This window comes from Rissa tridactyla, chromosome 1 (assembly GCF_028500815.1).
Source record: "Rissa tridactyla isolate bRisTri1 chromosome 1, bRisTri1.patW.cur.20221130, whole genome shotgun sequence".
Lineage (NCBI taxonomy): Eukaryota > Metazoa > Chordata > Aves > Charadriiformes > Laridae > Rissa > Rissa tridactyla.
This window is the reverse complement of record NC_071466.1, coordinates 153,089,819-153,116,558: the sequence shown is the minus strand read 5'-3', so window position 1 is coordinate 153,116,558 and position 26,740 is coordinate 153,089,819. Positions and strand designations below refer to the sequence as shown.

At 47.5% G+C, this 26,740-nt stretch overlaps 1 protein-coding gene across 1 annotated transcript; it reads left to right on the top strand.

Annotated features, from left to right (window-relative positions):
- The first annotated feature begins 1,821 nt into the window (after positions 1 to 1,821).
- On the top strand, positions 1,822 to 26,308 carry OVCH1 (ovochymase 1). Its single transcript, XM_054197749.1, is given in 22 exon segments — positions 1,822 to 1,872; positions 3,323 to 3,420; positions 5,978 to 5,992; positions 6,084 to 6,151; positions 8,524 to 8,553; positions 9,506 to 9,559; positions 11,556 to 11,632; positions 12,596 to 12,643; positions 12,776 to 12,916; positions 13,759 to 13,876; positions 13,879 to 13,893; positions 14,069 to 14,199; positions 15,234 to 15,327; positions 17,668 to 17,736; positions 18,080 to 18,134; positions 18,229 to 18,381; positions 18,803 to 18,875; positions 19,532 to 19,730; positions 19,833 to 19,990; positions 21,249 to 21,350; positions 21,352 to 21,406; positions 26,205 to 26,308. Coding segments are annotated over 22 exon segments (1,908 nt in total).
- The last annotated feature ends 432 nt before the right edge of the window (positions 26,309 to 26,740 follow it).

Genomic DNA, 26,740 nt, shown 5'->3' with positions numbered 1-26,740 from the left:
GCAGCTGTGGTGTGGTCCCTTGCTTGTGCATGAAAGACAAATGGCTTGGTTCTGCTGAGCTTGCTAACTGGTGACCCTGGGGCAGTCAGGTCAGGAAAGTGTCTAGGAGAGCAATGAATGGGACGATGTTCTCAAATCTTTCTTACGCATCCTCCTGTAGTGGCTAACATATTTATATCTCCCTGTCTGGCCTGCTCTCACATCCACGTAAAAATTTCTTTCCTGGGGATGCTTATATGTAAGAGAAGGATTTGGTAATGAAGCTAGCGCTAAAAAGATCTGCCCAGCTGGGGCAAGAGATGAGATAACCACATAACTGTCATCCCTCCTATCCTGCTCTAACATGATGCTGGTCCTTCTGCTGTTGCTAATGTTATTTCTTTCCCTACCTAAGGGAATGGTGTTTTCTCCATCATTTACCTCACTGATAAAGTCTATTTATTTTCTACTTCACTAGTAGACTTGCTGCTATAGCAATAATCACCACAGTCTCTTGTTGGAAAAGCTAGTCAGCAGCACGGGCCAGGGAGAGCTTGGTCCAGGTCAATGACTCAGAAAATTGTTCCTGATTTTGTGACTGTGCTTTCTGCAGTAGTCGAATGCTTTGAAGCCAGAGAGCATCCTGGGAATATGATAAAAGGGTATTAAAAAAGGGAGGGAGAGAGAGAGTCTGGGCTGAATGGGGAAGCAAGGAGCTCAGTTAGCCCCTCTACAGCCAGGAGTGCTGCAGAAGTTGTGCGAGGATCCTCCACAACCTTGTGGGGTGAGTTCCTCTTGTTGCTGCTAAGGTCTTGGGGTGGCTGGCCGCCCAGGGAGAGGAGAAAGATATGGGTTCCTCAGTTCACTGGCTCTTGGGTAAGGTGGTGTGAGAGATTGGTGGGCTTTCTAATGCCTGCTAACCTGATGTGAAGGTTAAGCAAGTAACGTTGCCTTCAAGCCTACATGGAGGACATAGGACCCAAAGTTAAAGAAAGGGCTGGAGGGGTGTCATTGTGATAGCTGGTAACATTTTGGGTCCAGACTCAGCCTCCTGGTGACTCCAGTGAGTTATTCCAGGCTCTCACCTGGGACAAACACGATGCAAATACTTCCTAAATCATGAGCATTATGTTGCTTATGTTTGCATGCCTGGGAACTGAACTCTTACCCCAGCTTTGGCTTGGGAGAGGCAGGGGACCCCTCCTATTGGCATGAGAGACACATTGGACAGGAGTGATTAACAAAGTGATTTTTAGCTGATGCAGACATGGACCAGCTGAAGGGAGTGGAGGAAGAGCTACTTTGCTCTTCTCAGCAAAGGAGAGGAAACTTCATGCCACCCGTCTCCTGAAACCACACAGTCTGGAGAAGCGGACCTCCGGTATGAGGAATTGCAATTGGTTCCTTTTCTGTGTCTCCCAAGTATTTGAGAACACCCCTCCTGTGTGATCTTTGCTGAAATGATCATGTTTTCGAGATGACCCAGGGGAGGCAGCACACCCCTTGTTCTCCACCCAGCACGTGGTCCAGCAGGCCTGGCAGTGTGTGCATCCCTCCCTGCTGGGTGAGGACTGAGGGTTTTTTCCAGAGAACATTAACTGTGATTGCCACAAATTTATCTCAAACTGCACAGTTCAGTGAAGCATCTAAAACTTAATCAGAGCCAGACACCCCCAGCTGGACCCTGCTGTAAGTCAAACTTTCCCCCTGCTCATTGTCCATGTTTCTAAGGTACAATCGGTGCCAAAAGCAATGTGAGAAAGCTCTGTCTCCTTGTGATGTATTTCAGACCAAAGCCAAGAGCAAGGGCTGGGCCAGCAGAACTCTATCAGTTCAGAGACAATGTCTTTCATGACTTTACTTGCTCAGGTTAAGTGCACCAAGGCACTTAAGGTATGGAAGCCTTGAAATAATAAACTTTGAGTAAAGTCTGGTGGCATCATTGTAACCTGTTGCACTTGTTACTTAATTTTGTAAGTCCCAGTTGCATTTAATTAAGAATAATTAGTCTCCTGGATTAAATCTAAATTTTCTTTTTTTATGACTGTGCACACACATCATCAAAGTACCTTACAGGAGACCTCAGCTTTGCACACATCAGCTTCTTATCAAGAAATGCAGTTTCCATGTGTTTTCATTTATCGCCATATGAGGCTGGGAAAGCTGTGACACCTCGGATTTGTCCCAGAATTGTCCCAGATTTGTCCCAGAAGAGCCTGAGGTGATGCATCTGAGCATGTGGGGGATTGTCTCACTGCAAAACACTCTTGTTTCTGTCTTCTGTGTAGGCCTGAAGTGTGAAGTTCATCCCGTTGACCTGAAGAGCCCAGAGGATGCTCTGAAGCTGGGATTCTTCTCTTGAATTGAATCATTCGTGGGAGAGAGTTGGTGTCTGGGGGACATCCCTGGCAGGTCTGTGTTGCAGTACGCTGCCTTTTCCCTGGGGAAGGGGGAGGAGAGGCAGGAGCATCTCTCTTTCATCCTCAAGTCACTGAACGCTGCTAGCTCAGGAGTGGATGTTGGACTAAAAGTCCTTCTTACCTAGCTTCCCAGGCTGACTCCCCTCCCAAAACAGGAAAGAATGAGGTGATCTAATAGTTAAGATGAGATCTCTGGCTGGTGTGAGCTAATGCAGCTGCAGAGCTTTTGTGGTGTGCACAGATGAGGATTTGCTGGGGTTTATGGTATAGAAAGAGGCTGTAGAGGTTGGAAGGGAGGGTGCCTCCCTGGTCCCCTGTTGCGGAGGAAAGTTACCTTGCCTGGTGGTTTGTGTTGACATAAGGACAAGCACAGAGCAAGGACTGTGGGATGGTGCCTTACGAGTAACTGAGCAGGGCATGGTTCTATTTAGAAAAGGTCTATTTGTTTGTGTGTTGCCAGAGCAAACGCTGGCACCTGTGGCAAACAGTATTTGCCACCTCCCTCTCCCCAAAACCCAGTCCCTGCACATGCAGCAGCTTGAAAATCTATGCAGATAGTAGCAGGAAGGCAAAGCCAGGGGATGGTGTAGGGAGAGGGTAGGGTGCTGGGGTCAAGGGGATGGATCAAGCTCTGGAAGCTCAGGAAGGCAAAGAGGAGGATTGAGATGTCTGTCCAGTCCCCTCGGTTTCGGGATGCTTCAGGATCTCATTCTTCTCATGCACTGCTGGGGCTGAAGGTGACTACCAAGGGTCAGCCAGGGCTTGGAAGTGACTCCTCAAGCCTCCAGGCAGCTGGGCATCCCACACACTAATACTGGGAGGCAAAAGTTGTTTCCCAGGCTGGGCTGATCTTTGTTATTTCACATTTTGGGAGGAAACAGGAGTCACCTCATCTCAAAACATACCTGACCTTTTCTGTGAAGGTGTCCCTCAAACTGGGCCTTTTCCATTACTGTGGTGGCGGTCTGGTCTGAGGAGATGTGGTTATTACTGCTGCTCACTGTGTGGTCAACCTGGAGCAGTAAGTCAGCCTGACCTCCTCACCCACCCTTGACACCTCTTGCAGGAGAAGTCCCCCTTAGGACACGGGGAGCTCCTGGGCCCAGGTGTGACGTCCCAATCAGGGAAGGAAATATCCACTCTGGGGCTGAATGGTGCCAGTGCTCTGCCACAGTCAGATCTGCCATGGGTCCTCAAGCAACTTGCGCACCCCCAGCACCCCGCTTGCTCCTGCTGGGTCTCTGCGTGTTTCTCCCCAAAGCCTGGGGAGAGGGCTCCCCCATGCAGGGAGATTGCAAATCAAATTCACATGTCCTGTTCAGCGCAAAGACCAGAGGAGCATTTCTGAGGCAGCAGGAGAAGCGCTGCAGCTTCCTGGTAAGGCAGCCCTGGCAACTGTCCCATTACTCTTAGCAGTCACATTGGCTTCTGTACTTTTAATGCAAGACCAGCTTTACAGGTCGTGCTACGGACCTCTTAATGGGCAGGGAAAAGGATATAAGTGACCCCTTTGCCAGCCCTTTTATAATCCATTATAATGTAATTGCAGACCAGTCAGCTTCACATCTGTTTCTTGCTCAACTTGAGCATCATTTTTGAGGACTGATGTTGAATAATAAGAAAGTTGCTATGGTATAAAAATTTCAGTGTGCAAGATTAACCTTGATAATGAGGCACCTCCTTGTTTCTCTCTTCAGTGCAAAACTATCCGGTGCTTTTATTCTCCGGTCTTATCCTGCCAATGCTGTTCCTATGTTCCCATCACTGCAGCATTTGCATTGCCAGGCACTCCCGGTGGCAGGCATTGCTGGGAAGTACAGGAACTTTCCAGTTCCAGTAAACAGCCTCCTGAGGTTAAAGCTGAGCTGTGCCATTAGTCGGTCTGTTACTTATGGCTGAAAGTGATTAGAAATTAAAGGAAGGGTTTCCCTGAGTGGAAAAAAAGTAATAAAGTGTGTGCCTACCAGCCCCCTCATGCCAGGCTGCCTGGACTTGCTACCTCCAAAGGACGTATGGGTAGAATAGGGTGGTGGTAATTCACAGCAGTCGGACTTTCACGAAGGGGTGCAATCCAATTGTTACCAAAGACAGGCCTCTGCTTTGTTTCTAAAATAATTGTTTCTCACTAACCTTCTTACTGTGTGAGAAAATAGCTAATTACTGACCTTCTTACTATGTAAAAATAGTTAGTCACTGAGCTGATGTTACAGATAGTGATAATGAGGAGACAATCAGAAGTAGTTAATCACCAAGGATGGAATAATAAGCAGTTAATCACTTCAAGGTTCTTTTATATGTCAGGTATGTACTCCTACACCAATTAGGATAGAGTTGTGGCTACTTTGGAGAACATCCTTATTATCTTCAAGAAGTGGGCAAACTTACAGTAAACTTTTACTGTCCTGAGATGACTCAATACCTTAAAAGGATAGTGTGAGGAAGGGTCTCCTTACCCAAATGACCACTGAGACACTCACGCTTGCGCAGAAGTGTTTTGCCGACGCAGCAAAATTTGATACCGTGTGCAGAAAGACTATTCAGTCATCCTAATGAATATGTAAGCCTAGGTGGAGTTATGTATTAGGTAGGTGGAATTACGAGAATATTTTGTGTGTAAATAATGGGTGAATATCCCCAGTAAAATGTGCTAGATTTGTGGGGTTTTCCCCCTAGCACCTGATGTCGAATAAAGCAATATCTCCTCTCTAAACTACTTTTGGTTTCGAGGGCTTTTATTTCAGGTAACACCATGGAGGTTGGAGAAGAGAATGAGGGCAGGGGTTTGAAAAGAATTTATAAAACTACTGCAAATCAGCAATGAACAGGCTTCAAAGCTCTTGTCTGGGCACTGGGGTTTCTTGGACTCTCTAGTGAGCAAAGTCTGGAGAGAAAAGGCTTCATGTCTGGGTTTTGTCCTATTTTGATAATAATTCAGGCAGACCTTTAATCAGCCCTAATTGCAAAGATCTCCAGACGAACTCGCTTCTGTGTTGCGCCCTGTGCTGTGAGAATTGGTAATGGGAAATGCTGACAGCCGAAACGCAGACGAGTTCTGCAGCTCCTGTGGGTGTCTCTCACAGTGCCTGGTACCGGCCGGATCAATGAACCCAGTTCATGTCTCCCATTGGGTCCAAAACTATCCCACCCTGCACCCCAGTGCACTTGTTGGGTCTCTAGAGGAGAAAAAACTTCTTTAGTGAAGATCTGGTTTGCTGAAGGTGGGGTCTGCTGCCCGCCTGTTTACTGGGTAACTCCGCTGTGATAGCGTCGCTATCTACCTAATTGCTAAAAGAAATACTGAAAGGTGTTTTGACTGTTGGAGCTGGTTGCTCGAAGTCTAACTGTAACATTATATTGCTTATAAAATATGCAGGAAAAACCATAATGGGCATACACTTGTCTAGTGTTAATTTAAACTACATGTAGCTGCTTAAAATAATTGTGAACCTTTTAAATGTGGGCCTCTACTTCATCTCCTAAATGCGCTGATAACAACATTAGAAAGGAGGATTTATGGGGCCAAAATTACTTTGGCAGCCAGTTCCCATTGCTTTTAAGGCTTCTCATGTGTCTTTTAGGATCCCAGACTGCAGGTAACAAGGGCTGAGCTTGATGTTTCAAGGCCAAAAACGGCACAGGAGTTCGGGGGGCCCCAACTCAGAAGATAAACAGTCCTTTTCCCAGTACCGAGCTGGCGGCAATGAAATCTGCTGGCACCTCCCCTGGCCTCCTGGCTGCTCTGTGCTGCCCAGGTATGAACAGCGGCTTGATGGATAACAGATGAAAAAAGAAGCCTATTTATCCGTTTAAAAGTAAGTCTGGCTTTTCCAGCTGGAGCTCGGGGGATCCTCTGCATTGCTGCGAATGTGAAATCAGCCCCGCTGTAAGTCCAGTTAGTGAAGACCAGCCCCAGTTCCCAGGGTGGGAGCACGCTGTGGGGTTGCAGGCTGAGTGTAAGGACGGGAAATTGCAGAGGGAAAAACAAAAATTTGGTTTGTGGCAGCAGACCCTTCCCTCATCAACCTGGCATTGTTTTGTTTTTTTTACATCAGGAAACTCCTGAAGAGCCTGGTGGTGACAGTGCAGGAGCGTCTCCTCCAGCGGGCAGACAGGCAGGAGCTGAGCATCCTTGTCTCACGTGTCATCGTCCACTCTATGTTCAACCATGGATTGCAACATGGCCCTGCTCCACGTGCAGCACCCAGCCCAGTGTGGTAAGCAGGAGCCCAGGGGGATGAGCTGCTGCTGTGGGAGGGTGCTTTACGCAGGCAAAGACCTCATCTGATGTGCTGGTCCAGAAAAAAACACCCCTCTTCCTTCCACAGAATCACAGAATGGTAGGGGTTGGAAGGGACCTCTGGAGATCATCTAGTCCGACCCCCCTGCCAGAGCAGGGTCACCTAGAGCAGGTTGCACAGGAACGCGTCCAGGTGGGTTTTGAATGTCTCCAGAGACGGAGACTCCACCACCTCTCTGGGCAGCCTGTTCCAGTGCTCTGCCACCCTCAAAGTAAAGAAGTTCTTCCTCATGTTTAGACGGAACTTCCTATGTTCAAGTTTGTGCCTATTACCTCTTGTCCTGTCCCTGGGCACCACTGAAAAGAGCCTGGCCCCATCCTCCTGACACCCATCCTTTAAGTATTTATAAGCATTGATAAGATCCATCCTCAGCTGTCTTTTTTCCAGACTGAAAAGACACAAGTCCCTCAGTCTTTCTTCATAAGAGAGATGTTCTAGTAACACAATTGTGTTAATTCTTGTCCTATCCCTCAGTCAGGGTCTGTGCTCTGGATATACCAGTGCTTTCTTCATGCACCAGATTCCTGTGTTCCCTTGTGCTCTCCTTGTACAAGCTGCACCAGCGTGGATTTCTTCAACCCCGTTGTGCCAACACTAGCTCTTGGCTAGCTGCGGGAAAGCCATCAGCTTCCTCTTGGCCATGGCCCTGGGCTATTAGCAGTGTGCTGCAAGGGTCCTGCCCACAGAGGAGCAGGCTGGATTAAAACCTGCTCGCTCCAAGTACTTCTGCAGACAAAGGCAAAAAGCCTCTGGAGGTAATTTTAGGGTTCTCGGCATGAGGGAAGTGGCACAAGCCTCTAACTTCCTAAGCTTTTCCAAGGCAATTCCCTGAGTTGTACAGAGCTACAATGGGTTACAGCCAACTGGCCATGACTGCCTGTGACCATCAGATGGCAGATCGGCCAACATAAAATAACCTTCTGTCACTGTCATGTCTCAAATCACTGGCTCGGGCAGTGATAGCCTTACAGTTTGCCCATAATGACAGGAATAAGGGAAATAAGACCCAAGTAATGTTCATTTCAGGGCTCAGACATCCTGGCAGGCAGCATGAGGAGGGCTGCTTGAGGGCTGCCTGTGTGCCTGTGCTCTGTGGCTGAGCAAGTGTGTCTCTGCTTGGCATCATAAAAGTCACACGGACAACCCTTGAGGAAACTACAGGGCTCCCTGCTTAGCCCTTCTGAAGGCTGGGCACTGCCAATGCCCTGTCAAGGCAGCCAAGGAGAACTGTGATGTGGGTTTTTTTCCCATTATCAAGGGAAAACTAACCAATGTGAGTCTGGATTGAATGGAGCTGAATCTTCTGAGTTTTTCATGTCCTGCGTAACTCCTCTGATCTGATCAGCACCGGTCTTTGGGGAGAATGATGTAAGGAGTTTCTCACAAGCGCTGGCCTGTTCCCACACTATATGAGACTGATACAGGGGCAGCCCGGTCTCCTCATCTCTGCCATGCTGTTCTCCCTCTTCTTTTGTCCCCTTCCTAAGTATCCTTCCGCTTAAGTTAACATTCAAAGATAGCTAACAATCTTTCTGATCTCTCTCTCTGAATTTGCCTCATGTATAATTCAATTACATGTGACTAACTTCAGATTGTATTCCCATTTTATGGATACCCACATGTGACTGTGACGTTTTTGGAAGGGGAGAAATGGAGCACTGTGACTTGAAGGATGCTGTTTGTGCCTGTAAATCATACATGCTCCCGGAAGCACGGGGTTTGTGAGCTCATTTATGCTTATGTACCCTTTCCTCTGCAGGGAGATGAGATTCGGCCCATCTGCCTTCCCCACAGGGACGAAGACTTCCAGTTTGGGACACCGTGAGTGGCTAGTGGCTGGGATAAGGTGTCTGAGGGTGAGTCGAATGTCAGGGTCTTCTGGTCGCAGTTGCAGGAATAAAGGGTGATGGATAAGGGAAAGGAGCCACTTTCTTTCAGAAACAGAAATGCAAGAGAAGGTGACTCCTGCCAGATGGAAAGTTCAAGTATGCCTTTGCTCACCAGGTCTCCTCTGCTTGTCAGAGGACCAGCTCCTGTAGGGATGTGCAGGTCAGCGTTTTCCTGTAGCGTGGGACCTTGGAGCACATTAGGGAAGGTTGCACTTTGCAGTGCTGCTGTGCATATTCATGTGTGCGTATCGGAGCCTCTCACAAGCTGAGCCGTCCTTACAAGGTGTTACAAAAGTGGGAATAGTTCCCTTGTACGTAAAAATGTATGCTCTTTTATACTCTCTCCTACATACCAGAGATTGTTCCCTCAAAGGAATTGCACTTCAAAGGACATGAGAATGTCTCTGAATGTTGCTTTTTATTTTTACATCCCTAGTGGTTTGGGGCTCATCCACAGTAGAGGAGACTTGCCTGTCCCCGACTCCCCAGCAGCCCTCCCAGCAGAGCACATGCTGTCTCCCAGCCAGGGCTGGTCTCTCACACCACCAGCAGCTTGCTGGGGGCTTCGTCCTGGCCCCTGAAAGTCTCCAGCCCTGTAGTGTGGTGCTCAGGAGAAGAAATCAATGTCTGCTGTCCAACTTGCAGGGGAATGATCCTCTCCAACCCTCTTTTGAGGCACTGTCTTGGGGAAAACCAATGCGTTACCCGCCTAGCTGGGTACCTCTGCTTGGTGATCCCAAACTGCTTCAAAACATCTCCAGCCCAGGCAGGCAACTGGTGTGGGACCAACCAGCTGCTCGTGCTGGGGTGTTGGGGAAGGGGTGGATGTGGCTCCCAGGTGACAGGGCTGTTGGCTATCTTTCAGCCAGAGGGGCAAGCTGTCTTGCAGATGCTGGATGTGGCCTGATTGCTCCAGCAGTGGCTGAGGTGCTGGCTCCCATCCTGCAGGAGGTGGAGCTGCCCCTTATGGACAGCCAGACCTGCAGCTGAGGGGCTTGAATCTGCCGCTGGCGAGGAGCTCCATGCTGCGTGCTGGCTTCCCAACAGTGGGAGGGAATGCGTGCAGGGTAACAGCTTGTCCGCTCTGGCTCCTGCTGGGCAGCAGACTTGTCCTATCCACCTGAAAACCGTCTCCCCTGGGGAGAAAGGGAAGAAGCAGCTCTGACAGTGCTGTCAACACTTCACTAAGCGAGGGTTTTACAAGGAGCTTCAGCATACTAAAGGCAGGAGGATTCTTTTGTGGGTGGGCATATGGGTGTGAGCAGCAGATTGAAGCATGACTGACCCCTTGCCTAGACGTGCCCTGGGCACTGCTAACAGCAGGACCTCCATCTCTGCATGTGAGTGCCACCACCTCTGCTGAAAACAGGGGGGGGGACCTTCAGTGGTGGGACTCCAAGGCAATGCTGCCAGGAGGTTGGAAAGAAGGCAGTTCCCACCTCTCCCTTAATGTCCCCTTACATACCCTCAAGCCTCCTGATATCTTCGCTCAGGCAGTCCCACTGGGCAATGGGCTGCCAGAGAGGAGTTTGCTCAGTGCCGAACTCTTCTCTGCTAGTCCTAACACTGTGACTGGGGCCAGTCTTGCCCTGCCCTAGGGAAGGCTGCTGACCAAGCTGTTGCTAGTCTCCTTGGGGTGTGCTTGCATGAATATTTTTTGGTTTTGAACCAAACAGTAGCTTGGGAAGCTCCCTGCCCTCTGTCATACCTTGCGTGAACGTTTTCAAAGCAGTGCTGCGTCTGTTGTTGGTGACAAGGCTTTCATTTTTACATTCTTCAGGGGGAAAAAAGGGGTTTGTGTACAGGGAAGGGCAGGTTGCCAAACTGCAAGTCAGATCAGGGAAGTGAAAGAACAGAACTTAGATTGGTGCGTTTTAAATTAAACAAGCACAGCTGAATGAGCAGGGATGGTGCCAGGCCCCTGTGACTGGGGAGAAGCGAGTCAGGTTGTGTTTGTTTCTGCAGTAGAGCTGGCCTGTCATGCAACACCATCAAAGGTCGGGGCTGCAGCCACAGGAATAAATGGCACCTTTCCTCCCCGAATGGTGTTTGGACAGGCTGACTCTGGAGGTCCCCTTGTGTGTCTGAGGACTGGTGGCACCTGAGCTCTGGCTAGTGTGGTGTCCTGGGGCATCAGTTGTGCCAGAGGATGGGATACCCTCAAGAGAAGCACCACAGCCCAGGGCTCACCAGGCGTCTTCTCACATGTGTCTGTCTTTGTGGACTTCATTGCCCAGCACATGACACCAGGGTAGGTATGACTACTGGGAGGGTTTTTCCTCTCCTGTTTAGCACCATAGGGATCCAAATTGCCCTGTTATTGCTGCCTCCCTCCACCCACAGCAGTTCTGTTTAATTTCCAGCGACTGCATCAGCAACAAGGTATATTATCTTTTATTTTGGGATGGCAAAACCAAAAGTTTAAATAGATAAGTCCCCCTTCAGAAACCTGGTTATAATAGCAGGTCTGACCCATGCATCCCCTAAATGGGCATGGAAAAGCAGAAGGCTACTCAAGCTGCTGACTTTCTGGCTGAATGCAGCCCTTCCAGCTTGGCGAGGTGTCCCCTGAGTGCTGCATACCAGCCCTGCTCTCATAAAAGCCTGCTTTGAATACCTGCCAGCTCGAGATCTGAACTGCTGTTGTGCTCCTGAAACGGCGTGCGGGATCGATCAGGGGTTATCTCCTCATCAAATACAACTGTGAATGCACATGAGAAGAGGGACACCGTATTAAGAGCTCCAGTTTTAGTGGTTTATCAGAAGTGCCTTTTATAGCTAGGCACAGGTCTAGCGACTCCCTGCCAGCCACTTGTATTTTTCTGTGCAGCTGATCACAGGGCTAATGAAAGTTATTAAAGAGATGGTGTTATTTCTGTCATAGCCATCAAAGTTGAGGTGTCAGTATTAACTAATACCCAGCCTATTATGGCTTTGCTAGGGATTCTTAATGATTATGCTTTCAAAAGGGGACTGTCTGCAGCTAAGAAGGTGCCTCTTAATTGGGAGCAGTGACTGCAAGGAGCAGAAGCCACGTGGCTACAAAGTGGGTGCACTACCCTTTGCGAAGCAGAGTTATCGGGATCCAGGCAGACCAAATGCCTATAGAAGATGAAGGGGAGGCCAACATAAAAGTGGTGTGCTTCATTAAAAATGAGCTTGGAGTAGCCACGTCAGCTCTTAGCAGGCTGAACTGAATGCGGGCCCGCTGTGTCGGTGGGACAACTCCTGAAAGTTTGGGGATTTTTTTTTAAGTAGGACTTTGGGAAAGAAGTTCTGTGCTCTCATCTGAGGCTTCTCTCAGCTGCATGTCAAGCACTTTGTGTTTGAAACAACTGCAGTGCCGTAGCCTGTGCCTTCACCGATATTGCCTGTACTGCAATACCCCATACAACCCCTTTTGTCTCCCTGGCTGCTGTGCGGAGTGTAGTTCCCAAGGCGCCCCAGCTCTTTGGAGAAAGTGGCCACGTCCAGTACCGGCAGGCTTCGGAGGATACCTTGTTACCTTGACACCAGGTAACTGTAGTTTGGTCGTAGCCTTCAAACACCGAATTTTCCTTGGAGCACCCACTGAAGTGTTTCCCAAGACTCAGAAGCCCTGACCGCTGCTGGCCTGGGCACCACTCTCGGCAGTGTCCGGATAACAAGAGCTGTTTGTTCCCTGCAATGCAAATCCGCAGCTACGCTCGCTGGGCAGGATAATGTTGTGGGGGAAGGCAGGAAGACACAAAGTCTATTTCTAAGACATTCTGCATGAGCCACACTCATGAAATGGCTGCGTCTGGCTAGAGATCTGTTGTACCTTTGATCTTTTGCTCTGGCCATATCGATGTCAGCTCACACAAAGAAGCTTTCAGCTCCTGCAGGAGGCAGGGGAATGAGATGGACTGGGCTGGCGGCGTGTCGGTCACAGAGCACAAAGCTGTCACTGCTGTAAGGAAGCGCCAGTCCCCACCTAGTGCGGAGCAAATTCACAGTGGTCCTCTGCTTTTGGTAACTCTCTTTGCAGATGGCTTATACCAAGGGGGAAGATGATAAAATTTACCAGGTGGAGCTGGTAACATTAGTTGTCAGCTTCTGGTGCGTGCTTGCAGGAAAGCAGTTGCTGGAGACTCCCAGCCCACCGTGGGACTGATGAGGACTAAGCTCAGCCGTGCAGATATGTGCCTTTACTATCGTTTGCACTTAGAACATAACAGTGCCAGAGGACAAAACCATTGTGATACGCTTCACCGAATTAGATGTAGAGTACCAAATGGGATGTGACCTTGACTGTGTGTCCCTCTATTTGAACAGAAGAGAGCCGATCTGTAAGACTGGGTGCCTTGGAGTGAGGGTTACTTCATTGTCACGAAGAACAGCGATTCTAGCTGACTTTTGAGAAGCCTTTTGTATTTTGCACTGTGACTCTAAAGAGCTAGAGACAACAACCCAAATGGAGCAGGGCAGGTGGGACTGAGGGACACGTTCATATTTGTGCTGGGATCTAGTGCACTGTGGTGGGCATCTCAAAAATGTATTTCAGCTGTATGTAATTCTGTGCCCCCTCTGTCTTTTCTCCAGTATACTTATTTTACTCTTAAAGACCCTGGGTATCAGAGTAAACCAAGGGCTTAGCCTTGCTTAGCTGGTGCATGTCCAGATGAGTTTCCAACATATTAGCAAGGCCAGTGTCTTGTGTGTTGGAAAAGTAGCTCAAAGGCTGGCTCTTCTTTGGTTCAAATTTGGTTATAGGGCCCAACAAGCATGCAGATTACTGGGTAACTGTACAGATGACACTAAAAGAAATGTGGCTTGTTGTCCCTCAGTAAGATGTGCTTAATACTGAACCGATAGAGAATAAAAATTTCCTGCAAATACTAGCTGCCTCTCCACTCTAACTTAGTACTAATGACGATGTGTTGATAATAATGTTAATCCTTAGTCCATGCAATTCATCCTCTAGGAATATTTGGTTGTTCATGCGGTTGTTTTGGATGAAGTCCCATCCCCTTAATTTCTCTGTACTGCCTCTAAACGTTTAATAGGCAATAAAAGCCAAACAGTCTCTCCATTCAGTGTGGGAAGAGACCTTCCCAATGGGATCTAACCTAACGAACCATTGCCAGATTTGCCTGAATAAATGTATGTATGTTCAGCCCGCTCTTACCACCAGCTCCTTGTCTCCCTCAGATAAATCCTGCGGGGATGTCTTGCTGGCCCCTCTGCTGCCAGTTGGAACAGGTCACCGTTATATTTGTTTCTGATGGGAGCAACGCTGGATGCAGCTTCAAGCTCACTTTCACAGTCATAACAACTCTGAAGCAGGTGACCTCGATGATGCTGTAGAAACCCCTCTCCTCTCCTTTCTGACCTCCTTAAACTAATAACTATCCTTAGTGTGCCTGGGTTCCTTAAAAGTCAAGTTGTTGATTTGGGTTCATTAAAAGTACCGTATAATCCCATCTGTTCAATTGTCTCCTTTCTTGTCTGCGTATTGCAGGTTTGGGCTGTGGGACTGTCGCAATGTTAGTGGAAGAGGGGAAGATTGATACTGCTAATTACCCTGGCTTGTATCCCAGGAACACGAAGTGCCACTGGCTCATTGAGGCTCCAGCAGAGTACGTCATAAAGGTAATAAAAGGAGAAACTGCACTTAAACCTCTGCACTAAGAACTGTTCAGGTGAGCGATTCAATAAAATCCTGCCAGAAACATCTGTGACGCGCAAGACCGTAAATTGCAAGGTTTCTAGGTCACTGATTCTTTGCAGGGCATATTTTGTCAATTAGACATCACCTCCGAACTCATGTATGGAGGGGCTGTGACTGTTGTAAGCGCTCAAAGTCTGTAGGCACCAATCTCATTTCAGGATAGCTTTATCTTGAAGTCCATCACAGATTTGAGGGTAAAGTGAAGGTAGAGAGGGTGGTGCAAACAATACAGTCAGCCTTTTCCTCAAGGCAGTGTCAAAACCTGCCAGGCTACTCCTTATATGAAAGTGTCTGCTTCTCTTTGTGCATGGGCTGTCTGATAATAGTTCCCACTCATAGCACCAGCATCACTCTTTATTGCCTGTTGCTGCTTGTGTGCAGCAAGCACCCCACCAAGCTCGTCCCAGCCCACGGTGAGTCACGTTGCCATTTACATTGTTCAAAGCAGGAACGTCTCTCCTCCCCTGCTGCCTTGGCGAAGGGCTGGAAAACCAGCGTTAAACCTAGGGATGCTGAAGAGTACGCAGACCTGTTGCTTGGGTTGCCGCTGCTCTGTTGGCATGAAAACTTGTTGTCTGGATTAAAAACAAAACAAACAAAGGAAAAATCACCCACTCTCCATGCTTGAAGGAAAAGCTCTTGGAAGGGTGCTCCGTACGGGACACTGACCGTTCAGAAGTACAAGGCGTTGAGTGTTGCGATTGGTGATGACAGTTGAAATGCCTTAAAGCAAAGCTTGGGCCAGCCTCATCCTCTGCAGGCCTGTCTGTAGCCCCGCACAGGAAGGAGCAGTCAGGACAAGATTGCAAATAGACTCTTTTGATGCAAATTGTGCCACACTCACCAAGGGAAGCCATGCCCAAACTCTTCCAAAACCTAGCTTTTCTCCAGCCCTTGCTTAATAAGGTTAAGTGTTTCAATCTTGATGATTCCCTCTTGCTTGTCTGCTTTGCAGCTGAAGTTTGAAGACTTTGCTGTGGAACTTAGCCTGGGCTGCATTTATGATGCAGTTACTCTTTATGGTGATGAAGAAGAAGAAAACCAGTTGGGTGAGCACTAATCGTTTCAGACTTAAATGAGACATCCCTGTGGAAACAGGTGTGTTTAATCACCATGGTAACATGCTACTCAGTACCACTGAAAGGGCAATGTAAGGGCTTCTACCGTAGCCTTGAGTCTTGCCCGTCTGTCTTGCCCATCATGATGCGGCCAGGTGCACCCTTGGCACTGGAGATCTCACATCCTGGTCCAAGGCTGTGCTTTGTCATGGAGAGCCGCCTGGTGTTGCGGGGCTGGATGTAGGACCGTGGGTCATGCTCTGCTCCAGAGCCAGGAGAGCACACAAGTGTGAGCTGCCGGATCAGGCCTCCGCTCTGCACCTCTCTATCAAAGGAGAGAGCGAGAGCAATTTAGCTCAAAGTGTCGCTAAAGACGACAAATGTTCAAAGTAAGGCAGGGCGAAGGAGCAGTTGTCAATGGGTGTCTAATTCCACTGAAATGGATATGAATTCTTTATGAATTGAACTAATTCTCTTGGAATCTCATTAATGAAAAATTGCTAACCTGAGGCATTGCTTTCCCACACTTTCAAAAGGAAATATTTTTTTAATTCCTCGCTTTAAATCTGCTTCCGTTTTTTTCAATATAAAAAACTTTAACTTTAGTGAAATAAATGTTCTTAACTTCCCTTTTTTAAACATCTATACTTCCAGATGTTTCTCCTTCTTGGACCAAATGAAGGCATGTTGTAACACCCCAGCTTTTTTTTAAAAAAAAAAAACATCTTCCAGGCACCACATTCACTTTAGCAGAGCTTGGTGTCTACTCTTAAGGTGAAAAGCAATCTGGCGCTCAGAAGTGAAGATATTTGAGTTGAATTCTGGCTACCTCTTTACAGGCTTGTATGTGAACCAAAAGACAGAGTGATGAGGGGCTGATGCTCTTTTCTTTACACCGAATAAGGTGGGTAAGAGGCTTGAACTGTTCTGGGTTTGGCATTGAGAAGTGATCTTTGGCAAACCACTTCTATTTTTCCCCCACCTATTTTGTGGTGGTAATTTAGTTGCATGTTTACCAAATGCTGAATAAGTATTAACACTACAGTTTCCTTGAAAAGAAATCTGGTTTCCATTGGAAAGGAGTATTGAAGTGGGGGGAAGAAAGCTGACAAATTTGGATCTGGAGTCTTTCAGGGGAGAGCTTTCAGCATCCCACAGTGTTTCACTTGATGCTTTCCAGCACAACTTTGCCATCAGAAATTCAGATTCCTACAGGAAAGCTCCTCTGGAATAAAGTGCAAGCTTCCTGTCCAGCTGCAATTACGGGACATCCCGATGCTATTCAAACTGAATGCTCTCAATAGGAAGAAAAGTCTTAACAGCTGTTCTCTAGGTCCTCAATCTGTACATGTAAACCAATCAGGAGAGACTTTGCTTGCACCCATCAGTGAGGGCAAATACAATTCTCAGGTGTGGGGGTTTTGCGCAATGAAGGGTATTCACACTGCCTGTTGAAGATTACTTGTAATTCCACTATGAGAAAATTAGGATTACTTTTGTGTACCTGTGGCATAACTGTAGTAGATCAGTTCTGGCTGTTATTGCTTACTGATGTCACTGATTGACATTGCTTTGCAGGCACCTCTTCTGCAAAATTCTTGTTTTAATCAGAAAGTCACCAAGACTCTAGGACTTCAGCTTTTTAGAAACCTAGATCAGCTAAAGCCACAAGTGCTTACAGGATGACATTTCTCATTTTAGTAATACAGCTTCTTGTTCATTCCCACAGCTAACCTCTGTGGATTCTCAGCTCCCAAACCAGTGCTGAGTCCAGGGAATACCAAGCTGGTACACTTTGATGGGGAGAACAGTTTTTAGAGGGTTCAGAGCTTGGCTCACTTTTGTTCGTTCAGATTAGTAGAGAGATGCTTGCCATGTCTAACAATGTCTGCATCATCTGCAGCTATTCTTAGACACCTGAGCTTATTTTTTAGGCTAATCCTGCTGAATTCTGTCAAGGTAACTTCAGAACCAAGTAGTTACTTGTAGCAGAGCTCCCTTCCCTGAAAAAGGGAGATGAATCAATCAAATTCATTTTTTTTTTCTCACTGAGAAATGAGATGACTAACTCCTGTTACCTGAAATAAGCAGCCTTGTTAATTCTGTCGGCTTGATGTTCCCCTTGAAAATCTCATTATAGAGGAGAATCTTGATCCTGAGGGCTAGTCTGCTATTGTTGCTTTCTGCTTTCATGAATGTATGTGCCAGCTGCTGCTTGAGGGGGATGAATAACTTTTCCCTTCCAGAGCGGGGACTTTTTTTTTTTTTTTTAGGAGACAAGCCAGAGCCATCCACCAAAGTCAGAGCTAACTCTTATTTCCTCTGTTGCAGAGGAGGCAGGAAGAGAAGATTCAAGATTAACTACTGCACCGATGTTGCTGCTGAAGGATGTCACCTTAGGTAAAGAAATTAAATTCTGCTCAGTTGATCTGGTCTGAGGAGCTTTCTTCTAACATATAAGAGGATTATGCAGTGAGACAGATGCTTTCTGACCTCAGGTCCCCTTTTATGCACTTCTTGTGTGGATGAGAATGATAGGCAGGTGCCCCATTTCTCACTCTCATACATGTGGTACATCCTCTCCACTCTGTTTGCATGCACTTCCTATTGGCAGCGGGGACACAGGGTAGAGGATGGGAGAAACCTACTTTCAGTGTCCGAGCCTTGTTTGCTCTCTGAAGTGCTCACCTCCTTAGGATTCAAGGTTTTGTGTATCTGTTTTTCCTTCCCCCACCACTTCCAGACAGAGCAGATGACTTTGCTCTCTCCTGCATGTTTGGCCTTGCTGTATCGACCGTGTGAGGTCATCTAGGAAAAGATAGAACCTTGCCTGTGAAGGTATGATTAGTTTTCTGGCTCTCTTGCACACACCTGTGGCCTTCACCTGGTTAGTCCTCAGCGGTTGTTCAAACATGTTAGTGGGGCTGAGGAAGCCTGTCCTCACTGTTGGCCATGGCATGCCACCCTGAAGCTCCTTGGAGACTACCAGTGTGATGGGGTTGTCATCAGCCCTACGTGGCTGCTGACAGTTGCCCACTGTGTGCAGCTTTGAGTGTGACCAGCAGGTCTCCAGGCCACCTCTTGCTCCTCTCCGCATGCTGTGTTCTCTTCCTGCTCCTCCGGGCTGGGCCACAAAGAGCTGGAGAGCTATAAATTATATTCACACCTTCATGTCCTCTACGAAACCTTCCTTCTGCCCTTCCTCCATGATCACTGATTTTAGAGAAGGCAACTGTTTGGTCTTGCTTGTAGGAGATCCATTAAAGTTAATTGGACTGTCTGCTCTCAGAGCTGTAGCAAAGCCAGAACTGATGCAATGCATTTGTTGTGGTGAGAAGCTCTTGCTCAGCAGCCCTGGGAATAAGTGGCTAATTAGAGAAGAGCCAGAAGGGAGGTATGACTGCTGAATAAGGAAGCTGTGTGGCTGACTGTAAGTAGCTCCAATATGTTTGCTTTCATTATACAGATCAAATAAACCCTTGCACTGGACTGTGACAGTAGGAGACCACGGTAAAGCCCTGAGAGAGTCAACAGAACAGGTAAAAACCAAGCAATACCATTAAAAATGTTGACTTTGGTGTATTTGCCCCTACAATATTTCTCAAACCAGATCTATCTGCACAGATAAAACAGTGTTGACAGCAAGGCTGATATGTAGCGAAGGTTGAGGAGTGTGAAAGGAAATCCAGTAACTCTGGTCTCATTCAGCTAACTTGCACTTTATAGAAGTATGTTTTATATCTGGTTCTTATTACTAGCAACAAAAAGTCTTAAAATCTCACAGAGATGACTGAGTGTCCTCAGCATCTTACTCTCTTGGTGATGAGCAATATATCTGCCTATAAAAAGCTTGCTGACTCTTTCTTCCTAATGGGGTGGAGGGAGAAATACATGTGGAAAAGAAGCACAAGTGACACACTAGTCTTCTGCAAAACCTTAGTGGCTTCTGTTTGCACAATGGAGAAATCAGCCTTCCCTCTAGCCTCAGGAGGTCTACATAATCCATCCCAGCAATCTTCTCAACTGAAAAAGGGGGAAGTGGAGGATTTGTCTTCAAAGTCCTCGCACTTTGTTTCCTTCTTTTCATGACTTATTTTAAGGTTGGTCATTGCTTGTGGGGTTCTTGCCCTCTTCCTTTACAAGTACGCTTTCAGGATGCACTTAGAAGGTACTTGTTCCTTCTCTGCCCACACAGGTGAGACAGGTGAAAACCACTAGAGTTCATCCTGACTTCAACATGCTGAGCTATGAGTCTGGCATTGTCCTGATGCAGCTAGACATCCCTTTGGAGTACAACACTGCTGTGAGGCCAGTGTGTGTGTCTAACAGCACAGAGACGTTATCCTCTTCTTACCTCTGCACTGTGTCTGGACAGGGGATCATCAAAGAAAGCGGCTCTTCTGATTTTGCGTGTTTGCCTATTATGAGCAGAACTTACATTTCCATCTCATAACGTATTCTTCTTCCCAGACCTAGCCTTGAATTTATGTCACAAGCAGATGGGAGCCGAGCTAGGCGGTTGCAGCAGACACGAGTGCCTGTACTCGAGAATGAAATCTGTGGGAGAAATTACTACTTCAGTCACCCTGGAGGGATCGTAGCCAGGATGCTTTCTGCTGGCTTTGTTTCTGTGGGAGGCCAGGACTCCTGTCGGGTGAGGTAAAACTAAAGGTGAGCGCTTCTTGAAGGTGACTGCATATGGATGTCAGTAGACCATCTAGGGGAAAGGGACAGGGGAGGAGAGAGGGGAGAAGAGCGTGTAGCAAGTGACAGGTAAAAGCTCCAACAACTTGCTGTCCCTGGGGGGAACAGTGTTTACAAGAACAATACACACAGTTGATCTATATGGAAGATAAATGCAATGTGTGCAGCGTTGCTTGGAAGTGGAACCACAGAGTTTAGTAATCTTTCTCTGGACTACAATTTTCATGAGACTGGTGGAGGAGAGGATGTTCTTCCCTTGCACTTCCCCAGTCCCATCTCTTATCCCAGTGAAACGCTTCCCACTGCAGCTTGTTTGGAAACGGTTTCATAACACTCTTTTGTCAAGATAAACTATGAAAACTTCTATTGGTTTTATAAAACTCATGTATTCAGAACACTGTTCAAGAACTAACTAATCTCCCTGAAATCGTGAGGCCAGCAGGTAAGAACAGCTGAGTAAATAAAAGGCGAAGTAATTCTGACTGAGGCACTGTCAAGCTAAAATGTGGGTTCTGCTCAATACCACAGTCTTATGGCAGACTAATAAATTATGTGTAACGCTAAAGAGCACTATTCAATCATATTTTGTCTGCAGTCGGTGCTCAGTCTTCACTCCACGCCGATAAGCAAGCCTTTAAATCAGTCTCTTCATTCCAGGCTAGGGCTGAGTTGCACCAGCAGTTGCACTCCCTCTCCTGTGAGGACAGACTGAGAGAGTTGTGGTTGTTCAGTCTGGAGAAAAGAAGGCTCCGAGGAGACCTTATAGTGGCCTTCCAGTACCTAAAGGGGGCCTACAAGAAAGCTGGTGAGGGACTTTTTAGGATGTAGGGTAATGGTAGGACTACAGGGAATGGATTAAAACTAGAGATGGGACGATTCAGACTGGACATTAGGAAAAAGTTCTTCACCGTGAGGGTGGTGAGACACTGGAACAGGTTGCCCAGAGAGGTGGTGGAAGCCCCATCCCTGAAAGTTTTTAAGGCCAGGCTGGATGGGGCTCTGAGCAACCTGATCTAGTGGGAGGTGTCCCTGCCCATGGCAGGGGCTTGGAACTGGATGATCTTTCAGGTCCCTTCCAACCCTAATGATTCTATGATTCTTGCACGGAGGCTTTTTCTTGGGCAAATCTGACCCGCGGCAGCTCTTTTCTTAACTACGGCAGTGCAGAGGCCAAATGAGATAAGAGTCCTCTCTCTCTTGCTTCCTAGGGTGGTTTGGGTGTCCCCTTGGTTTGCAAGAAGGAAAATGGACCATTTACTCTTTGCGGCGTTGTCAGCTGGGCTGTTGGCTGTGCCAGCCCAAAGAAACCAGGGGATCTATTCAAGGATGGGAATTTTCCTGGACCGGATAAGACTGCTGATGAAAGGTGAGTTTCCTTCGCCTAAGTGGGGTGAGTCCAGAATATAACACCTTTGCATAAAATATTTCAAGTGCACTGAGGTTTTGTCTGGTAGATTTTTTTGAAGCAACTTAGGAGGGAGGAAAAAATATATCCATGTGACTTCCTGCAGAAAGACCCCACTTCCTCCTCTTCCTCATGCCTTTCCTTTAAACAAAGCTTATTGGAAATTCGGATGGGAGTTTCAGAAGTGTAAGATTTGTATTCAACACTTCTAGGTTTCAAATTGAATATATGAAATTTGATAGATACTTTTCTCAGTAAAAAAGCAGCTGCTGCTGAAAACGGCTTCCAGACCTGCACTTTCATGGGCAGAATAGTTTGGGACAACACTGTAAACTGAACTTTTGTGTGTAACTAGATATAATTAGCACTGCATTTGGAAGTCTGCGGGATAAATTTTGCCAGAGAAAGTGCTAGAGAAGGAGTGGTATGGACTAGTGAATAAGGACTGATTACATGAAAGTGGTAGGTACCTTACAAAAGGAAGAGGCCTCTCTTCTTAAACTGGGGAGCTCTCATGCAGAGAAATGAGGGGAGCAAACCTGTTTGAGGTGCTCCATGTGTATCCAGCATTGTCATACTGCTTCCCTGCCCCAGCTCGCTCTCTTCTTCTTTCCCAGAAGTTTCTTTCCTGCTGAGGCTCCTCAGGTCAAGGTGAATTTGGCTTTATGGTTTCATTGGCCAATGGAGAAATCCACTACTTCAGCTTGTTTAATCTGATGGGATTTGAGAGATTTCAAAGAGCCACCAGATAGCTTCAAGTCTCTTTTCTGTGTTAAACAAACTGATTTGTCATTCTAGAGAAATGTTTCGCTTTGGCTCAAAGTAGTTGCACTGGGAAACTGCTGATGCAAAACATTTGTCTTCCAGAGCTTTATGCCTCCTCCTTCCCTGCATGTGCACACATACAGCCAAGTATGTAATTCTCCATTTAGTGAATAGCTGGGATTGTCCCATGGCATTTCTTGAGAAAGAGGAAAGAGCTAATCCTCGACAGAGTTTTCATGTTTCTGCCCATCCTGTATTTTATTTTATTGTTGCCAGCAGAAAATAGAGGACTTCTGCTTACAGGAATAAATTTAATTTTTTTTTTCCTGTATCCTGAATAAAGTGTGCTGCAGTTACAAGCAGGAAATTAAAGTATATATTAAAGAAAAGAGCACGTTGTGGATAATGCTCCACTCTCAGGTCAGATGAACACTTGGACTCTCCTGCTTTGTGCTGCAGCTGCTGGTTTTTCCCCCGGTGGCATCATTCATAGTCCCACACTGACCTAATAGAAATGTTAGTACAGGTGCTGACTAAGGGAGAACTTTCTTCTAAACCAAAACCAGTTAACAAAACAAGTCATCACTTGTATGGTAGCCAGACCATCCCCACAGATAAGCTGGGAGCTGGCTGAAGATCTTCCATACCTTTGGATCTGACACAACTGGCTACTGACCACTGACTCTGAAAGCTGTAATGGCTTTCACGGATTTACTGTAGGTCAGGCAGTTTATGCAGGGAATTGCTCAGTTCCGTAGCTGTAAATCTTTCCCAGAGGTGGAGGCTGAACTATTGCATACAGCTTTTACATATGGCTTCATACAAAAGGTTCAAAGCCCCGAGGGCCCTTTGAGCCAGATACTGACCATTGGCTCCTTTATCTGACTTTCACACGATTGCCTTCCCGTTGCGGGAAGCGCTTGGCCGTGCTGACTGTTCCTGAGTTTTGTCTTAAACTGTCTCTAGGCATGCTGTGCCTCTCCTCAGATGCTGAACGGAGCGTGCTGCAGGGAAGTGGGGGTGCACCAGAGACCATGGCACAGGAGCAGCCAGCGAAGCCACCCCCAGAGCCGACGGGGATGGGGTGGTGGCCGCAGAATGGTGCAGAGCTGTTGTGTGCCAGAGGCTGCAGCACCTGGTTTGCAAGAAGGTGACGGGGCTGGTTCAGTGCGGGAGCCACTGGGCAGTGCCCAAGTTTGTCTCCTGACATCTCGGTGCAAGTGGACGCAGCTCTCTGGATTTTGTCCTGGGAAGAGCATGTATGTGTACACGAGGGGAGGAGGGAGGCTGGTGAGCAGAGCCAAGGGAAGACAGGCTCTGTTGCAGCTAGAAGCAGCGGGCTCAGGCAAGAGGAGCCAGGGGTCCATTGACACCGATGCTGCAGGTTTCCTGTCCAGTGGGGTATGCTGCTTAATCTCCTCTATCTCTCCTTTACCATCGTTGGAATGAGTTATTGGTTTTTTATCTTCTGTGTTTTGGACTGAATTTCTTAAGTCAGGGAGAATTACTCAATCTCTTATGCACGTACTTCGCTTAAACAGGGCGGTGGGTCTTGGGTGAGGCACTCTGTCAACTTGTTGCTGCTTTTAAAGCACAACAAACAGCCCTGTCCTACTGATGTGCCTTCTCCTGCCTGTTAAGCATTTAAATATTTCTCCACATCCAATACTGTGACAGTGTTGGAGGAAGACTGATGAAAAGCCTGAAGTACCCCTGAGTTACTGGGTGACGCCACCTCTGCCAACAAATCAGAGAATGCTGTTGCTCATGGCTTCGAAAAGCAATCTGTTCGGGAGGGGACGTGCTGCTGGCTCTGCTGGCAGGCTTGTGCTGCAGCCAGGCTGTTGGCAGGCAGTGTGTGCTTTCCTCCTCTTCCCACTGGCATCCTCCGCCGGTGCTCCAAGACATCACACCACTGAGATAAAAATAGGGCCCCCGAAATGATAAGCAACAGGAGGTGGGGGATGCTTTCTCTCCTCAGGAAAGCGCAGCAGAGCCGGCGACTGTGGGGGCATCGTTAGCATAGCAGCTCCAGGGCTGGTTAGCAGGGGCTGGAAATGCACGCAAGGCTTTTGCCTGCACTGGAGGGGGCTTGTCTCAGCCGGGCCGCTCATCCCTGGGGGAGCTCAAAGTCGTGGCAAGCACGTGGTGCTGTAATGACCTGAATTGGGTGTCACCCTGAATGCGAAAAAGATTTTAAAAATGAACCTAGAGACAAGCTCCTGTGGCTCAGCCTGCTGGGCTTTGCCCCCTTCCAGACCCACCTACTCCTGTACTGCCCTCCCTTCCTTGTCCCCTGGTGCAAGCACAGGCCCCCGTCCTCCAACAACATGCAGGAGCCCTTGCCTTGCCCTCGTGAAAGCTGTGTGATGAACTCGTTGCTTTTCAATCTAGACTGTGGTGGAAGATGTTTTGTTTTGTTTTTTTCTTTTTAAGGTTAGCTGTCCTCGAGGAAGGGTGCCCCATCCCTGGACGTGTTCAAGGCCAGGCTGGATGGGGCTTTGAGCAGTGTGGTCTAGTGGGAGGTGTCCCTGCCCATGGCAGGGGGGTTGGAACTAGACGATCTTTAAGGTCCCTTCCAACCCGAACCATTCTGTGACTCTACCCTACCCCTAACTCAGCTTGGCCGAGCTCTCTTCCACTGTGGGTTAAACCACATCGTGCTTCCCTACCTGTGTCCTCTGACAGTCGCTGCTGCTGTGCAGTGCTGTTCACGCCACAGCACCTTCCTTGGGAGGCAAAAGTTCCTCATCTCCCTTCTGGATTTGAAGGATTCTATGATTCTACGATTATATTTCTACCCGTCTGAAGGGCTCAGCTCTCCCCCTCTGCGCTCTCAGCATCCCGTGCAGGTACACAGAGACGCGGCGTGGTGTCAGCATCCAATCTGAGCAGAAAGCTCATAAATGTTGGAGTGGGAGGAAGCACGCTTAAACAGAATTTAAGCTGCTCTACAGAGGGTATGACTTTAAAAATTGCTGCCTTGGGAGGCAAACAACCCTATTATGCTTGGTACTAAAGGGACATACAGTTCTCATTAGTGATCTTGTTTTCTCTCCTCCTGCTCCGTTATAACCACTCAGATGCTTCCAAATATTTCCCTGTTGATTTGGTCTCTTATTTAACAAGTGTTGAACCTGACTGCACTGTGTGTGCATGCAGCTACAGGCTGAGCCTCCTCTCCTCCTGTCTTTCAGGGCAACCAGAAAATGCATAAACAAAAGCATAATATCTCATAACTCTTGTCAAAGGCTGGTCACAAGGTCAATTTAAAAAAAAAAAAAAATTATATTTTGCCCTCAGCAGTGAGTGAACATTTGAGCTTGGTAAGACTGTCAGCCTGGGTACGTGACCAACCTGGTATCTGTTTATCTGTTTCCTGGGCATTGATTCAAAGCACAGCTCAGCAAATTTGCAAGCACGTCTGCTTTCCTCCGAGTCCTGGCAGCTCGCTCCTTTATGCTGCCTAGCTGGTGGCTGCTGCCTGGGTCTCCCGGGATAAGGCAACAGTGCTGCCTTGTGTCCATGTACATTGAGAACTCCTGCAGGCTTGTACCAGCTTGTGTGCTGGAGCCTAAGAAAGGATCCAACTGATGGGAATGGGTTTAAAAAAAAAATTAAAATATATATAGGCGCCCTATGTAGGGTTAAGCTTTTTATCAGATCCAGTCATTTTGGACAATTGAATGTGTGCTTTTTGAGTGGCTGCAGCAGCTGTGCTCGTGCCGGTGATATCAGGACATTCAAATTTCCACCAAGGAACTGGATTTTTTTTTTTTTAAAGAAAACTACATATTGGAGAACCATTTCCCACTAACTTTATTGACCTGCTAGACTATCTTCCATCATGGGCAGAATTGGCAGGTTTTGTAGAAAGCTCTTACTGTCTTTTCTTAATGCTTTTATCACTGAAGTGCACATTTATCCACAGAATGTGCATCAGAAGTGGAGTTAGAAGAGCCCTGGGGGTTTATCTCTGCTCCTTCCTCATCAGGATACGTGGGAAGCACAGAGTGCTCTTGGATACTCCGGCTGTTTCTGAAGGGCATGGCAGAGATTATAGTAAAGCACCTGTCAATAACATCATCACTGAACTGACAAGAGGAGTTTCTTGGGATTTATGAAGAGAGCCAGCAAGGAAGGAAAGTGCTAGGTAACAACAAATGATCCAACTGAGCACATTCAGTGCTAGAAATTTCTCACTTTCACTTGGGCCAGCTTCAGAAAGTGTTTCCAGCCCCAGTTGCACAGCTCCGATGTGTGCTAACCTCAAGCTTCAGAGCCCAGGCTGTAAACTTGGCTGAAGGCCTTAATCTGTGTGTCAGTTTGCTGCATTGACCCAGTAGGAGAACAGCCCTCTTAGTACACTAAGAAATAAGCTGTGGCATTTGGGCAAACCCTTATGGATGCTTGTCTATATAAGTAACTTGTGACCTCCTGTATTGGCAGCTTCTTATTCAAAGTCAACCCCGCTTCCTCCATACCCTCTGAGACAATGAATGAAGTGAGATGCAATGACAGTACGTATTA